Consider the following 17,030-nt stretch of genomic DNA (forward strand, 5'->3'; position numbering starts at 1 on the left):
AACTAAACTGAGTTGCTTTTGTTTGCCCATGATCTTTGTCTTTGAGAAATGTAACACAGTGGGTAGTGGGAATAGGATTGCTTTTGTTAAACTGACTAGTGTATATCCTTTTATTCCAGAATGCTTCCAGGACCACTCATGATGTACCAGTTTCAAAGAAGTTTCATTAAAGCAGCAAGTAAGTTTTCTATTTGCCACAATTTTAAGGGAAAGGGAATAAATTTGTCTATTTCAAAGAAAAGTATCCCCAAATAAGTATTACCTAACCCCTTGTATTCTGTGTGTAAACTACCCACATTCACACTCATAAGATTGTCACAGAATGAAAGCAAAACCCAGTCGGGTTTTGCTAAGGACCCTGTGAGCGTACTGAGTTTACAGTAGAGGGGAAAAGCTTCAGAAGTGAGTAGTTGGGGGGTAGTGGTACAGGGAAGGGGTGAGGTGAAAAAAGCAAATTTGACTTTGTAGTTTTGATTATTGGAGTTCTAACTCCTGGGGCCTTTGCCGGCCCTGGAGGTAACATTTTTCGGAACGACTCAGACTTTGCCCATTACCTAAATTGATCACGGGATGTTTCCCTGAATCCGACACCGTTTATATAACTTCTCAGTCCTCTTTTCCATCATGGCTGGCATTTACAGCTTCTGGTCAGTCTTCAGCTATATCATGCAAGCCTGGGCGTTATATTACTGGTATTAAAATACATAGGGATTAGGTGCAAGCTACCCTAAGCATACTGGAATCTTTCTACGTGGGGCAGGGCTCCTGTAAGGGGAAGTAAGATTCTCTATCAGATTTAAATCTGGCACAAATCCCCACCGTGCTGTTATGTCCGTAGTATGTGCTTTTCCTTGCTTCCTTTAAGCCATCTGAGTTTGTTTACACTGGTAGCTGCTACTGGCCCCTTTAAAGAATACCTTGTGTCCTGGTGGCCTTATCCATGCAGAGTGGCCCCCATAAAACAGGAGAAAGACCTGGGAGAAGGCTGAAAGTAAAGATGGTGTTTATGTGATTTCTTTCTCAGAGAAATTTCAAACTCATAGCAACCATTCTTTAATTAAAACTCACCTCAGAGCTATAAATAGGTGTGGTGAGTGCCATCAATCTGTTTCCCAGAGACATGAAGCCACGTACCCAAGTGCAACCATTAGAATGTGACAGATCACGATTTAGGTTACAGGTTGGCAGAAACATTTCCTTATTTTATCTGCCATTCCTTTCTTCTCCATGGCTGGTTGTTTCATGTGACTTGGAAATAACTGGACATTTCCTTTGATGTCTTTGATGCAGTCTTGAGATGTTATTTTGATATTTGAGACCCTTGCAGTGTTGTTCAGGTACAATTTGTTCATCACTTAATGAGTGTATAAAGTTCCTTCCTTCCTTGAAACAAAGTTGCCACTCTAGGGAGCCAGCCACTCTCAAATTTATTCCCACTCCTGAGTGAGGAGGTTCCATTTCCTTATGTCATCGTCTTGGCTTGATTTTTTGGACAGTCTTATTTTTTCATGAACTTTGTCAGGGAAACCATTATTAAAAGCACTTCTAGATCCAGTCAGTCTAGTCATGAGTACACAGAACAGGGTCTTATCTGTGAGAAATCTTCTCTCTCTTGTGCCCCACTTTTATTTTCCACTGATTTTTGTCTTGCAAACTGATTTAGCTGTAACTCTGATCCAGTGTTACCTCCCTCCTTCCTTTGCAGAGCTGGAGAACCAGGAGTCTCGGGTCTCTGAAATCCACAGCCTTGTTCATCGGCTCCCAGAGAAAAACCGGCAGATGTTACAGCTGCTAATGAACCACTTGGCAAAGTAGGTTTACGACTGATTGCCCGTCTTTCTTCAGCCCTGGAAAGTTCTTATCTTAGCACAGAAACTGATTTTGGTTCTGCTTATGTTTCCCTTTCTCACTGTTGCATCAGGGATGCTGAAGGCATAGGAAAGAAATCTGTGAAATGTTAACTCCAGTGGGTCACAGCAGCACAACCTGGGGGTGCTTTGCAGGGTAGGCTGAGGAGGCTCCCATATGGCCAGGCCTTGTGATGATCGAAGTCAAGAAGTGTGTCGTCCATGTCACCAGATCACAAAGCAGAGTTTTCAGCAGTTACATGTTCTTGTGATGATTGAGGGCAAACAGGAATATGTTACCATATTTCCAAGAGACCTTGGATTTGAAATAAAGAGGCCTGAATTCTAAAGTTCATTCTGTTCTTAACAAGCCACTTAACTAGCCCTGGACAAGCCACTGACCTCTCAATTCCGTAGTTTCTTCATCTGTCAAATATGGGTAGTAGTCTCCCTCTTCTCTATAATGTCATTGAATTTAAAAGTTACGTATGTTAAAACCCTTGAAGTAGTATAAAAAATAGAGGAATTGGCAAATGCCCATTTGCCTTCTGAGGAAGTCAGTGGGGACTTGATGTTCCTGCTAGGAATACTTATAGTCTTGGAACCGTTTGAAATTCTTGTGTGTTTACTGTTGCTTGACCTGTTTGGGATTGGCCTTGCTGATACCCCTTGTTGTATCAGCCACTGCATATGTGTATGTTCCAACCTTCTCTTGACTTTGATGGATGTTCTTGACTGGAGACTACAGTCTAAGAAAAGACAGACTGTAACAGTTAACCTGAATTGATAAATTCGACATTCTGTGGAACTGATACATTGTAAATCCAGCCCTTATGCATGCATTGTTCTGCCATTAAGTCATGTCTTTTGGGTAAATACTTTGCTGAGGGAGATTATGATGGCTTGTTTTCATATTTCTACTAGTGAAAGTGGAAACTGAAAATCACCCAGTCACGTCCAACTCTTTGCAACCCCATGGACTGTATAGTCCATGGAGTTCTCCAGGCCACATACTGGAGTGGGTAGCCGTTCCCTTCTTCAGGGGATCTTCCCAACCCAGGGATTGGACCCAGGACATTCTCACTGCAGATGGATTCTTTTCCAGCTGAGCCACCAGGAAAACCTAAGAATACTGGAGTGGGGAGCCTATCCCTTCTCCAGCTGATCTTCCTGACCCAGTAATTGAACTGGGGTCTCCTGCATTGCAGGTGGATTCTTTACTAGCTGAGCTACCAGGAAGCTCTATATTTCTACTGAGCACTTGACTTTGGAGAGAGAGTATAGATGTTACCATAAAATTTATTCAGATGTTAATGATGAATAAACAAGAGTGGTTTGCATGCTGCTGAGAAGCAGTCAGGCAGAGTCAAGGGTTGCTGTATTCTATTTTGAGCCACATTTTTTTTCTTGCCATACCACGTCAAACTTGTATGTTCAAAAACAATTAAGCATAACCGAGAATAGGGGAATGCCCCCCCCAACCCCGATGTCAAAGAATCCTGATGAAGTGTGTTGAAAATAATGAGAACTGGGCTTTAAAAAGTAATTCCAGATTCTCTGAGATGACGTGTGGTGCCTGTTCCACATAACCCAGTCAGGCATTTGCGAAACGGAAAAGCTAGTTTAGATGTTAGTTATACACTTGAATGGACTGCACCAGAACAGAGAAAGTTCTAGGTACAACCTCTGGCCAAGTATGTGTGGTGTTGCTCATTCGTGACTGCTTTATGGCCACTGGGTGTTAGAAGGCCTCCATACCTGCTGGGAGCAGCTGGAGAAAGGATAGGAAGCAGCCGAAAGAAGTTAGGCATTTCAAGCTGTGCAGTTGTGATGAGAATTTAATTGGACTGAGAGAGACCAAGAGTCAGTGGTGATCCAGCAGAGCCAGAACTGAATCTTCCCATTTTTAAAATGCCCTGAGGATCATTAGAGATCCTCAAAGAAAAATAAATAGAAATTTAAAAAATCCAAAACCCTCAAGGTGGGTATTGAATCCTTGAGGTTATTCATCTCTGGTGGATGCTTCACTTTGTCCCTCTGGTTCCACCCTCTTCTCTTCCCACCCCATGAAGTTCAGTCTTTGTTCCTAAGCCAAGGAGAAGTACAGCTGGAACGTGTATGTTAAAGTTGTAACCTTGACTTTCTGCCTTCTAACAAATTTAAACCAATTTTGTTGCTGGAGTTATTTATTTTATAGCATTTCTGGAGCATTTTGTATTATCTTTGATACTTAACAACGATGTTTTTTTGGTCCTGTGAGGTTCTGTGGCAGTTCTTTGTCATATAATCATTAAGAAATCTACATATAGACCTGCCCTCATGGTTGTAAGTGGGAGTTGGTTAGAGCTGGTGGTAGGACACACAGACTCCTGTTCTCAGTGTGCTGTGTTCTTGGTCTCTGGCGGCTCTAGATTTAAAATCTCTTGTGGAGATGAGTAGGTGGTGTTACTCATCTGCCTGCCAATGGAGGGGACATAAGAGATGTGGGTTCGATCCCTGGGCTGGGAAGATACTCTGGGGAAGGGCATGGCAGCCCACTCTGGTGTTCTTACCTGGAGATTCCCATGGACAGAGAAGCGTAGTGGGCTATAGTCCATAGGTCGCAAAATGTTGGACACGACTGAAGCGACTTAGCCTGCATGCATGCTGAATCCAGTAAGGAGTATTTATTTAGGTTTGAAGAAAGTCTTTTGGCACCCAGAGGAGGTCTAAGATTCCACATAAACTCTCTATTCTCACTTACGACACTGTCCTATTTTAAAATATAACAAGAAGGGAAAGTTAACTAGGGACAAGAGGTTTGTCTGTTTCATTCCTATTTTCTCAGGTTCAAACTTATCCGAGGATATGCCTGAGCTATTGTTCCTCTGGTCCACTTACTTCACAGTCAGCTTCCTTTCTAAGTTTTAGTTTCAGGGTTGGTTCTGCTGGAAGACCTGGCATTTACTTCTCTCATTACCTACTCTTTTGCCCTGTATGTCCCAGGCGTCTGGTTCAAAGGGAAGATATTTTGTGTACTTTTTAAAGCACTCTTGAAACACTTTTTAAAATTGATTTCCTTTAGCTGTGGAGGAAGAGTTAAGACATTTTGTATTTAATCCCAACTAGAAATGCATTCCAGGGGAAAAAGTCTTAGAAGGAAGAAAAGAAAACTCCAAACCTCATGCAAATGATTACCAGGGTTCATCCAATCACAGATCTCTTGGGTCAGTTTCAGACCTCAGAGGGAACCTAAAAATTATAGGCAGCTCTGCACATATTTTTGTTGTTCCAGCTTAAATCTACTGTAAAAATTAGATGTTTTCTATTTGGAACATGGACTCAAGCCTACAGTCTGGAGTCATGTGCTTCAAAGCACAGTTACACTCACCTGGGGAGCTTGTTTACATGGACAGTGCTGGGCCCCACCCTTAGTCTTTTAAATTGGACTCTGCCTGGGAATCTGCATTTCTGATTTACTTCCCGGTAAACCAGATGCAATCTTTTGAGAATCACTGGGCTCGAGAATGGCCATATGAAGGGGTTTTCTAGGAGGGATAAATGATTTTGGGAGGAATGGATTGGAATTTAGGAGGCTATTAGAAATAAGGAAGAAGAAACTCAGAGCAACAAGTTCAAAAAGTAGATTTTACTTGTGTAATGTAATCACTAAAAAAAAAAAAAAATCAGTTTTGATTTCCCGTGTCTCTACAATTCTCCTTTCACTAAATTGAGTGTTCAGCAAATGATTTTGTTCTAAAATCACCCACAAAGAATTTTTAATAATAAAGAAAATTGCCCCCAACTGGCTGTGGGACCTTGTGGAAATTTTTTAACCTCTTTAAGCCTGGTTTCCTGACTTCCCCTTCCAATCATGTGAGTCTCTGTTTTCATCAGGTAGGAAGGGGGCAAAACAACAACAAAAAAAAATCCCCAGTCTTATAAATGTAGAAGGAAATAAGAGTGGATGAGTAATAAAGACTAATTTCATGGTCGTTCCCTGATGTTTACATATTATTATGATTCCAAGTATGTTGTCTATCCCCACACATAGCATTCACAGTGGCTCACTGGAACTTTATTACAGTGTTTATGCTGCATGGGAGGATTCCAAAGCGCTCTCCTTACATCTGGAGTGGCTCTTAACAATACCTTTTCACAGCTGGTTTTCCCAAAACACTTCCTGAGACATAAATCTTAGTCTCTTTTCTGTTTTGAAGCAACTATTCCTTCGTTCCTAGGGTGTTTTCAGGGAGCCCTTTTCTTGCTTCTCCAAAGAAGTACTGTATCATTTGAGATGCTTTGGGCCACAAGAAACAGAAAATCCAGTTTACAGTGGCTTATACAATACAAGGGAATCTATTGTCTCATTACACAAAATAAGTCCAGAGGGTTGGTTAATTTCTTGGCTCATGAAGTACTTGCATTATTTCCGTGGCCCTGCTCACAGCCAACTTCACTGTGTTGGCTAGCCCCTCTCGAGATCATTAAGATGTTACATTGCATTTCTGCATATGAGTATGAGTGGTTGTCCAGAGGCAGAAGGGCATTGCAGTTGACCTCTGAACAACATGGGTTTCAACTGTGTGGGTTCATTTATATATGAATTTTTTTTTTTTTTTACTAAATATGCACTATTTATATGCATAGTGCAATATGGTTGAATGCACGGAATATTGTGGTGCAGATGCTTGGCATACAAGTGAGACTTCGTCAAAATATGTAGACTCCATTGCCACAAGTTATCAAGGGTTGCCCATCTAGTGTGAGTACCTCCAGGCATCCCTGCAAGTTATGAAGGATTTCTGTACATTTCCTTAATCTACATGCAGAGTGAGTTGGGTTCCTGTAAAGATGCCTGTGGTTATAAAGAAAATCATTGCTAGGCCTTAGCACCAAGGAGGTTGGACCCTGGTAGTTCACTATCATTTCTGAAGTTCTCAAGGTTAAAATGTAAAGAAGTGGATACTTGACATTAGCATATATCTTACAGATACTCTGCTATTCCTTCTTCTTTCACCCCAAATCTAGAAGATTTAGTTTCTTGAAGAGCTGTTGAACACATGAGCAGTGCTTCCTATTTCCTTGCCATCAAGGCTAGTCCAAACAAAATAGGTGTGGAATTTTATAAAGCACATTTAAAAGAAAACAGTACTTTTGAGATGATGGCTTTCTAAGATGAAAAGCTCCTGTGAGCTTCTCTGGCAGCCTTTCCTCAGCCATACACCCTGGCTTCAGAACCTTCTTCTCTCTAGTAACCACTAGACACCCACTGCTGCCGGCACAGAATTGCTTGGCTGCTGGGCCACGGGTGGTGTGGCCTGAGAACCCCACAGAGCCACGTTGGCCACATTCTCCAGGCCTATTTGGCTTCTGCTTCACTGACTGCTATCCCGAACGGATCGTTCCAGTGATTTTAACCCCTCACTATCTTGTGAATCCATCCAGTTTCCTCCATGTCCATTACTGCCAGCCTAGGTCAAGCTGTCGTCATCTCTTCCCTAGACTGCTTCCCAGCTTGCTCTGGCTGGTGGAGCTCTGGCTCCCTGCCAGGCCACAGAATGCATGCTCTGTGGCTGGGGAAACTTGGAACACTGCAGATCCTAACATGTGATTCCCCTGCTTAAAAAAGACTTCAAAGGCAGCTTTCCCCCTGCTCTTAAGACAGAACTCTGGATATGGCCTCCCAAGGCCTTGTCTGGACTGGGACTTTCAGACTTTGCAGCCTCCTCTTCATCGCTTGTGATCACATTGCATCTCTACTGCCCGGCGCACAGTGAACATGCCTGAGTATTTGTTGGGTAGAAGCATGAAGCACCTCTTACCCATCTCAACCTTTTCCTTCCCTGCCCTGTGTTAGGAAAGGTCCCTCCCCAGCTTCTGCCAGCCAGAGTCTCCCTTTTTCTTTAGCCTCAGCTCCCATGCTGCTGCCTATAAGAATCGTTTCTGCCTCAAGTACCCTTGTGCTGTCCTGAACTCCCATAGCCTCTGCTTATTCCTCTTTTAATGTGTATCACATTCACCCTGGGGGACAGTTTACAGGGTGTGCAGCTTCTCACTCCTACTGGGTCATAAGCTGTCAGGGGACAGAAATCTGTCTTCCTTTATCTTTGTGTCTTACCTAGAAGTTGCAAACAAGGGCCTCCAGCCAGAGCAGCCCACACATGTGCTCTATTTGGTATTGTTGTCCCACGCATTGCTGTTTTTAAAATTTGGACAGGTTTCCAGCATTTTTAACAGGGGTCATTTTACTTGGAAAACTTCAATCTTCTTGTGAGCAATTGGCTGGAACTGAGTGAGAGCTACACCCTATCCCCCTGGGCATGCCTTCTTCAGTTTGCCTAGTTCAAAGACTGAAGGCAAAAGGAGAAGCTGGTGGCAGAGGCTGAGATGGTTAAATAGCATCCCTGACCCAACGGACGTGAATTTGAATAAACTCTGGGAGATAGTGGAGGACAGAGGAGCCTGGCATGCTACAGTTCCGGCTGTGTCCAACTCTTCGATTGCAAAGAGTTCCAACTTTGCAATCAAAGAGTTGGACAGAACTTAGCAACCGAATAACAACAACAGTAGTCCCTATTGTGCCTGGCCTATTTCTTTCCTGCCCCTACCTGCCTGACCCTGGGTAGACACTTGGATGTTCAGCCCTTGGCCTGACTGTCTGCTCATCCCAAAAGAAGACCTTGATATTTGGTGATCCCATAATGAACAAGCAGAAATGGGCTGGGAAAATTGTTTCCCTGACCAGCTCTGTTTTAATCCTGAAAGATTTATTGTTTTTGATAGATTGGAGGTCCCTGGAAGAAGTAAGAGATACTGCTTCCAGGCCTGTTTATCTGTATGGGGCAGGGAAGAGAGTGCATTTTTTTAAGACTAAGAATGGAATTCTCAAAGGACCTTCTCTAGCTATTTTTAGTGGAGCCAAAGGAAAATCTATTTAAAGGGCTACTACAAAGAGGACAAGCACATATTTTGAAGCAAACAGGCGTTAGCACTTTAGCACTTTAAATTAATGGAAATGCAGGTGACATCAGAACTCAAGCCTTACTCAGCCTACTTGCCAGACCGTCACTTACTTTCAATCCAGGAATTTCTCTCTTTTGTGACCTTCCAGCCTTCAGGGTTGGAGAAGGAAAGATACAAGTTCAAATTTTTGCTTTAAAAAAAATATATCAACAAAATTTCTGAATTCAAGGAACTGAATCTTTCACATCATAAGAAATACCCATTCTGAAAGGGGAAATGCTTGGCTTCAAGCTGTTAATGCTCAGTAGTCTTAGAGCTTCTTTGATTTAGTTCTCTTGTTTGTTTTGATTTGTTCCACTTCTGTTTGGGTTAATTTTTTCAGAGACTTTCCTGGTTTTTGATACACCTCTGATGCTTCCTCTTCTGAACCCCTGGAGTCACCTATGGAGTTCCTCTTCAAATTCAGGGAGGAGCAAAGAAGAGGATGCTGTCTTCCTCTCAGTGGCTGCCCCCTATTATTTCAGGATCTTACAGAAGTGAGAGTATCATCAAGCATGAACACAACTTTATTTCTTTTTTGTCAGCCCTTACCAGAGCCAGATTTCTTCCCATCCTTCCTTCTTCTTCTTTTCTCCCTTCCTTCCTTTTCTAATTTTGAGTTCTCCGCTCTCTTTCTCTTGATGAGTCTAGCTAAAGGTTTGTCTTTTCTATTTACCTTTTTAAAAGCCAGCTCTTAGTTTCATCGATCTTTTTTCTTTGTCTTTTTAGTCTCCCTTTCATTTATCTCGGCTCTTATGAGCCAGATTTCTTATGTGTTGGCCCCAGGGGTGGTTTCATTAAAGGTCTCTCTTTGGCTCAGCGTCAGTGACTGATTCACTCGCACTGTTTTGTGCATTGAAGCCCTCTCTCACCGCATCCTCTTTGCATTGCACAGTGAACTTTATCTTTGATACTTATTTTCTTACACTGACTGGTTTTTCAACGAACTCATGACTGTTGTGGCTCAAACAGGGCAGCTGCAGTGAGGCAACTGGCAGACTTTGGGGTAATTGTAGTTCGTCTATAGGAGCTTGAGCACAGTGGTGAAGAGAGAGCATTCTGGAGCCAGACTACCTAGTTTTACCCATCTCTTCTGAAACCTTGTGTGAATTACTTCACTGATTTATGCCCAAGTTTTCTCATCTGAATAAGGATACATGATAATTGTATCAGAAACATTTAAATTAGCATATCAGATTCTTCTGGCTTCTCCTGTGCATATTTCAGCCAGCACTGTGGGGACTGCTTGTATAGCCTTCAACTCATTTCATGCAGGTACAGCTTGATAGCTTATAGCCTCATACCCACATACTGTGTGCCCCTGCCTCTTATCTGTTAGCCCAGGGAGACATGACGCAAGCTGCCATCCACATGCCTATGGCCTGGAAGCAAAGGAGTATTAAAAAAAAGAAACAAACCTCCAAGGGGAAACCGTTGACTAACAGAAAGTTAGAGCTGGTTGTCCTGAATAGCAGTCATTAGGTAGCTTCTTGGGAGATGATCCCAAGAGATGAGCAGCTATTGGTCCTTGAACCAAGAAGGGATTAACTTCTCTGCCTTGTTCCTCCCAAGAAGCCCCCTAGTAGCATAGAATCATCTACGCCTTCACCTCAGGCTCTTTTTTCTGGGAAAACTAAAGACAAGAATAGCATGTATCCTCTTAGAGTCTTTGTGAGAATTTAGTTAACTCATCCACCTAAACCTCTTAAAAGAGCATCTGGCAAGTAGTATATCCATAGTCCATGTAGACTTTTAGAGTCTATTTGAGAAATCAGGGGATGGAGGAAGAAGGGTCATGGAGCTATACCTTAAGGTGAGGGAAGATGGTGAAATTATTCTAATGATTATATCCAAGCAAGTCTTACTGATGGGATGGGGCTTTCTCCACAGTTCTGTTCTTGGCAAGCAAAATCCTTAGGGCTGAATGATGCAAAGTAGCACACATGTCTCTGATCCACTTGGGAGATTTGCATGTGTACATGTGTTTCCTTTTACTTGGCTTTTGTGTTCTCGGCCGTTTGTGTATGTTTGGCCCAAAGGACTGAGCATCTCTCTCATTCTTCCTAGCAGAGGGTGAGCCAGCGAGGGGTCAGCCAGGAGAAAGCTGTTGCTGTCTGCTTTCAGGTCACACTTTACACCAAGCCTTACCGTGTTTCCTGTGCGTGTCTGGAGCTTTCCATGATTCAGGTGTCCGGTGGGGCAGCACACCTGTGTGAAAGAACAAGCTGTGTGGCGCTGATCTCCACGGGAGGTTATAGACTCCTCACCCTCAGTCTCTTGCTTCTTGGGGTCGCAAGGCTGATTTCATCTCAGAAGCAGCTGTCTTTGCTGCAGTTTAATAACTCTTAATTTCCTGGAGGGGGAACAACACGTTATATCATGAGGACTCATCTTAGTCTTCACGGTCTGGAAATTCCCAGTCTTCGATGTGATCTTCGAAATGTTTCTCTTTGTGGGAGAGTCTGACTTATCTTCTTTCTTAGCGTGACTGCCTCTCAGATGCCATTCCCAGATTAAAGTCTCATCCAGTGTGAGAATGGTTCTCTCTGCCTCCAGTTTCCCCCTCTATGCAGTCTTCACGTGGGTTTCCCTCCCTGAGTCTCTGAAATCTGTAATAAAGTATTAATCTGAGCTCTAAGGACAGTTGTATATGTGTTTGTCTTCATTCTGTCTTGGTAGACACTTTGACGGTTTAACTCAAAAGAGGGTTTGAAGAAACGTTAAGGCGACTTGAATTTCGGTATCAATCCTTCCTGCTTTCTCCCATGTATTGAAATGCTGTTCTTTAAGCAGTTTAGCATGCTGATTTAGTGCTACCAGTTAGGTATCATAAGTATAAATCAATATGTCTTGGTTCTTTCAGTAAGAGGTAGAGGAACCCATCATATTTGGCTGGTTGGCCCATTGCAAATGACTCTTATGCACCTGGAGATGCATAGTCTGATAGAACAGAATCAGTTTCATTAAACTCAGACTTTCAGTGAGAAAATGGGGTAACCTTAAGGCCTCAAGGAAGAACTGGTGTATTAGATCTTTGCTTGTAAACAACAGAAGTCAACTGTTGCTAGTTTTTAAAAAGAAGGGAATTTACTGGCAGTCTTCTGGGAGTAACCGAAAACAGAGTTGAGCTATCAGATGTTGGAACGCAACCTCAAGGGCAGTTACGTGCCTGGCATCCTACTCCGTGTTCCTGTGCCATTTTACTCTTCTCTAGGTGGTTCTCTCAGATCACGCTTCCTGTTTCATTGACAGAATAGGTACGACAGGAGGATGTCTACAGTCCATGACGCCTGTGCCCATGTTTTTAACTTTCCCTCCAATGTGTGCTAGAGGAACGCTCAGTGCTCCTCCCTAAAGGTAGTTCCATCACTGGGGCAGAAGAGCTGATCCGCAATTGCATCCAGAATGGTTTGGCTCCAGTCGTTTTCCCCTCTGTCTCCTTGGCTGCTCCTTTTCAGTCTCGTTTTCTGTACTGCAGGATTCTTTCTGTCCTTTAATCCTCAGAACTGCTCTGCCCGCTCTACCTCCTCTCTCTCTACAGTGAGGTCTTGCCCTGGAATCGCAGCCTCCAGCTCCAGTGAACACTGCTGATTTTTTTTCCGTAGCATGTATCACCGTCTAATACACTATGTGTTTGACTTATTTATTGTTTTCTTCTCACTGAAGTGTAAACAGTTTGAGGTTGAAAATTTGTCTGCCACGACACTGCCTGCAGCAAAGCTTTGCGTATTTGTTGAATAATGAATGGACTAAAGGGTAGAAAGTGTCCAGGGAACTCATGCTGGCCCTGGAGCACTACTCTTTGAATGTCTCGCCTCTGACCACCTTTTCTTCTTATGGTTCCACTGCAGGTTAATGTTTCTAATAGGGAGAGTGCAGTGACCTCCCTTGTGTAACGCCCTCAACTTCTGTGCTGAGGCGGTAGCCAGGTACTCAGCTAACGTTCTTGTTAGAACCGCATGTCACGGGAGAGGGCAGTCTAAGGAAAAATTGGAGGCTATCATTCAAAGGTTGCCAGGCAAGTGAAAATATTAGATAGTCACAAGAGTTGTGTTTGCTGAAACACAATTCTTATAAATGCCCGGATAACTCTATTACGCATTGTTTTGTAGTTGGTGGGACCATCGTAATGATAAATAGAAAAAAACAAACACTGCTTTCAGATGTTTCTCTAATACCTGGTTGCACGGCTCAGTTCCCCAGAATGCTTGATTCTGTTTTTTATGAGCTGGCTCTTGATAGGAGCCTGTGGTCTCCCTTCAGAGCATGTCTTCATACACACCCTGGGCCCAGAATCACCTTCATGGGTGGTTGAAGGAGTGAAGGTGTGAGCTTGGTTAACCAAGTCCCAGAACTAGACACACTTGAACACATTTCCTTAGGTCACCAAGCAAATGGGGGTTTCCCTTTTCAAACCTGCCTCTTAGTCTAGCAGGCTCATTGGGTTTTCTTTTTCTCACTATTGAAAGATAACCTTAACATTTTGCTGCTTTAAGAGCCACACTTTTCCTTCTCACTTGAATTACCACCTAAACTGCTTGGCATGTCACATGGACAGGTTTTTCTCCCAGCATTGTTGCATGTCTCACACAGTCCATCTCCCTGGCCATACCAGATGGTTAAAGAGGAAGAGAACACGGGCAAAACCGTAGGTTTACTGAAGTATAATTGACTTAAAAATACCGTATTGGTTCCATGTGTATAACATAGGGGTTTACTATTTTTATATATTACTAAATGATCACCACACTAAGTCAACTTACCATCTGTCACCAGGAGTTACTGTAATGTTCTTGACTATATTGCCTATACTGTACATTATGTCCTCGTGACTTATTTTATTGCTAGAATTATGTGCTCTTTAATCCCCCTCACCTGTTTTACCCCCCCACCCCCACTCCTCCCCTCTGGTGACCACTGGTTTGTTCTGTTTTTATGCATGTCTCTATTTTGTTGTTTGTTTTGTTTTTTAGATTCTGAATGTAAGTGAAATCAAAAGTATTTGTCTTTCTCTGTCTGACTTACTTCACTTAGCATAATACCCTCTAGGTCAATCCATGTTGTCACAAATGGAAAAATTTCATTATTTTTTATGTTGAGTAAAATTTCAGTGTTTGTGTATCACACCTTCTTTATCCATTCATGCGTCATTGGACACTTAGGTTACGTCCATATCTTGTCTGTTGTAGATAATGCTGCGGTCAACATTGATGCGCATATGTCTTTTCAAATTACTGTTTTTTGTTGTCATCAGATAAATACCCAGAAATAGAATCGCTGTATTACATGGTAGTTCTGTCTTTTTTGAGAAACCGTCATAGTGGTTGTACCAATTTACGTTGCCTCCAACAGTGCACAAAGGTTCCCTTCTCTCTCCATCCTCACCAACACTTATGTTTTGTCTTTTTGATAATAGCCATTCTCATATATGTGAGATAATATGTATCATTATGGTTCTGATTTGCATTTCTGTGACGATTAGTGATGTTGACTATCTTTCCATGTGCCTGTTGGATATCTATATATCTTCTTTGGCAAAATGTCTATTCTGGTTTTTTGCCCATATTTTAATCAGATTTTTTGGTTTTTGATAATGAGTCATATGAATTCTCTATATATTTTGATATTAATCTCTTATCAGATGTAACATTTGCAAATATCTTTTGCTATTTAGTAGGTTGCCTGTTCAATTTGTTAATAGTTTTCTTTGTCGTTAAGAAGCTTTTTATTTTGTTGTAGTCTCATTTGTTTGTTTTTGTTACCCTTGCTTAAAGAGATGGATCCAAAACAGTATTGCTAAGACTGATGCCAAAAAGCTTTACTGCCTATGTTTTCTTCTAGGAGTTTTATGGTTTCAGGTCTTACATTTAAGTCTTTAATCCATTTTGAGGGGTTTTTTTGTTTGTTGTTTTGTTTTTGTATATGGTCTATGAAAGTGGTCTAGTTTTATTCTTTTGCATGTAGCTGTCCGGTTTTCCTAGCATCATTCATTGAAGAGACTGGCTTTCCCCCATTGTGTATTCTTGCCACTTTTGTTGTGGACTAATTGACCATATAAGTGTGGGTTTACTTCTGGGCTCTCTATTCTGTTCCGTTGAGCTATGCCTCTGCTTTTGTTCCAGTAACATACTGTTTTGATTACTGTAGCTTTGTAATTTGGAGAAGGCCATGGCACCCCACTCCAGTACTCTTGCCTGGAAAATCCCATGGACGGAGGAGCCTGGTAGACTGCAGTCCATGGGGTCGCTAGGAGTCAGACACTACTGAGCAACTTCACTTTCACTTTCCATTTTCATGCACTGGAGAGGGAAATGGCAACCCACTCCAGTGTTCTTGCCTGGAGAATCCCAGGGACGGGGGAGTCTGGTGGGCTGCTGTCTATGGGGTCGCACAGAGTCGGACACGACTGAAGTGACTTAGCAGCAGTAGCAGCAGCAGCAGCTTTGTAATTTAGTTTGAAACCAGGGAGTGTGATATCTCCAGCTTTCTTTTTCAAGATTGTTTTGGCCAGTTGGGATCTTTTGTGAATCCATGCAGATTTTTAAGATTATATGTTCTAGTTCAGTGGAAAATGCCATGAATATTTTGGTAGAGATTGCCATGAGTAGGTAAGCTTTTTGGCTAGTATGGACACTTCAACAATTTTAATTCTTCTAATCTCTGAGCATGGACTATCTTTCCACTTATTTGTGTCATCTTTAATTTCTCTCATCAATGTCATACTTTTTAGAGTGCAGATCTTTCACCTTCTTGGTTAAATTTGTTCTTCAGTATTTTATTCTTTTGATGCAATTGTAAGTGGAGTTTTTTTCTTAATTTCTGATACATCATTATTAGCATGTAGAAACACTATATAGTATAGTATATAGTATATAGACTTCTGTATACTTCTATTGTATCATGCAACTATACTGAGTTCACTTATTAATTCTAAAGTTTTCTTGGTGGAGTCTTTAGGGTTTTTATATAGTATCATGTCATCTGAAATATTACATTGAATAAAACTGGGGAGAATGGGCATCCTTGTCTTATTCCTCATATTACTGGGATGATCATATGATTTTAATCTTTCATTTTTGTTCATGTCATATATCATGTTGATTGATTTCTGGATGTTAAATCATCCTTTCATGCTTGGGATAAATCCAGCTTGATCATGGTGTATGATCCTTTTTTTTTTTTTAATTTTTTTTATGATCCTTTTTTAATGTATTGTTGAATTCAATTTGCTAGTTTTTACTTGAGAATTTTTGCATGTACATGTGTCACGGATATTGGCTTGAAATTCTTTTTCAGTAGTGTCTTAGTCTGGTTTTAGTATCAGGGGAATGCTGGCCTTGTAGAATGAGTTCAGAAGCCTTCTTTCATTTCAGTTGTTTGGAATAGTTTGAGAATGTTTGGTAGAGTTTACCTGTAAAGCTATTTGATCCTGGACTTTGGTTTTGTGGGTGTTTTTTGCTTGCCTGGAGAATCCCAGGGACGGGGGAGCCTGGTGGGCTGCTGTCTATGGGGTCACACAGAATCGGACACGACTGAAGCAACTTAGCAGCAGTAGCAGCAGTGATTGGTCTTTTCATTTTTCTATTTCTTCCTGATTCAGTTCTGGGAGATAGAATGCTTCTAGAAATTTATCCATTTCTTCTAGGTTGTCTGATTTGTTGGCCCATAGTTGTTTGTAGTAATCTTATTATTCTTTAGTATCAGTTTTAATTTCTCTTTGATTTCTGATTTTATTTATTTGGTCCTCCCCAGTGAGTCTGGCTAACAGTTTATTATTTTTAAAAACTCTTTTCAAAATCCATCTCCTTTATTGATCTTTTCTATTGCTTGACAATTAGCAGCTTTTATGATGAAGATGACTTGGACAGAGCCTGACTGAGATAAACAGGTCAGCCCAGTTGGCCTCATTCATGCCAACATGTATTAATTGATTGAGCACCTGTGCTAACAAGGCACTAACTTATCCAAGATGCTGATGATTTATTTCTTTTAGGAGGTGGTAGGAGAGAGTGTTGGAGAAGGCAATGGCAACCCACTCCAGTACTCTTGCCTGGGAAATCCCATGGACGGAGGGGCCTGGTGGGCTGCAGTCCATGGGGTCGCTAGGAGCTGGACACGACTGAGCGACTTCATTTTCACTTTTCACTTTCATGCATTGGAGAGGGAAATGGCAACCCACTCCAGTGTTCTTGCCTGGAG

At 41.9% G+C, this 17,030-nt stretch overlaps 1 protein-coding gene across 5 annotated transcripts in view; it reads left to right on the top strand.

The window, feature by feature from the left end:
- ARHGAP26 (Rho GTPase activating protein 26) overlaps positions 1-17,030 on the top strand; it is a 476,468-nt gene that overhangs the window by 311,444 nt on the left and 147,994 nt on the right. For all 5 annotated transcript variants that reach the window (XM_010850441.1, XM_010850442.1, XM_010850443.1 and 2 more), the window contains 2 exons: positions 120-178; positions 1,706-1,811. In XM_010850441.1, coding sequence (XP_010848743.1) covers positions 120-178; positions 1,706-1,811 — 165 coding nt within the window. The remainder of the gene's footprint in view (positions 1-119; positions 179-1,705; positions 1,812-17,030) is intronic.

This window comes from Bison bison, unplaced genomic scaffold, assembly GCF_000754665.1.
Source record: "Bison bison bison isolate TAMUID 2011002044 unplaced genomic scaffold, Bison_UMD1.0 scf7180017864291, whole genome shotgun sequence".
Lineage (NCBI taxonomy): Eukaryota > Metazoa > Chordata > Mammalia > Artiodactyla > Bovidae > Bison > Bison bison.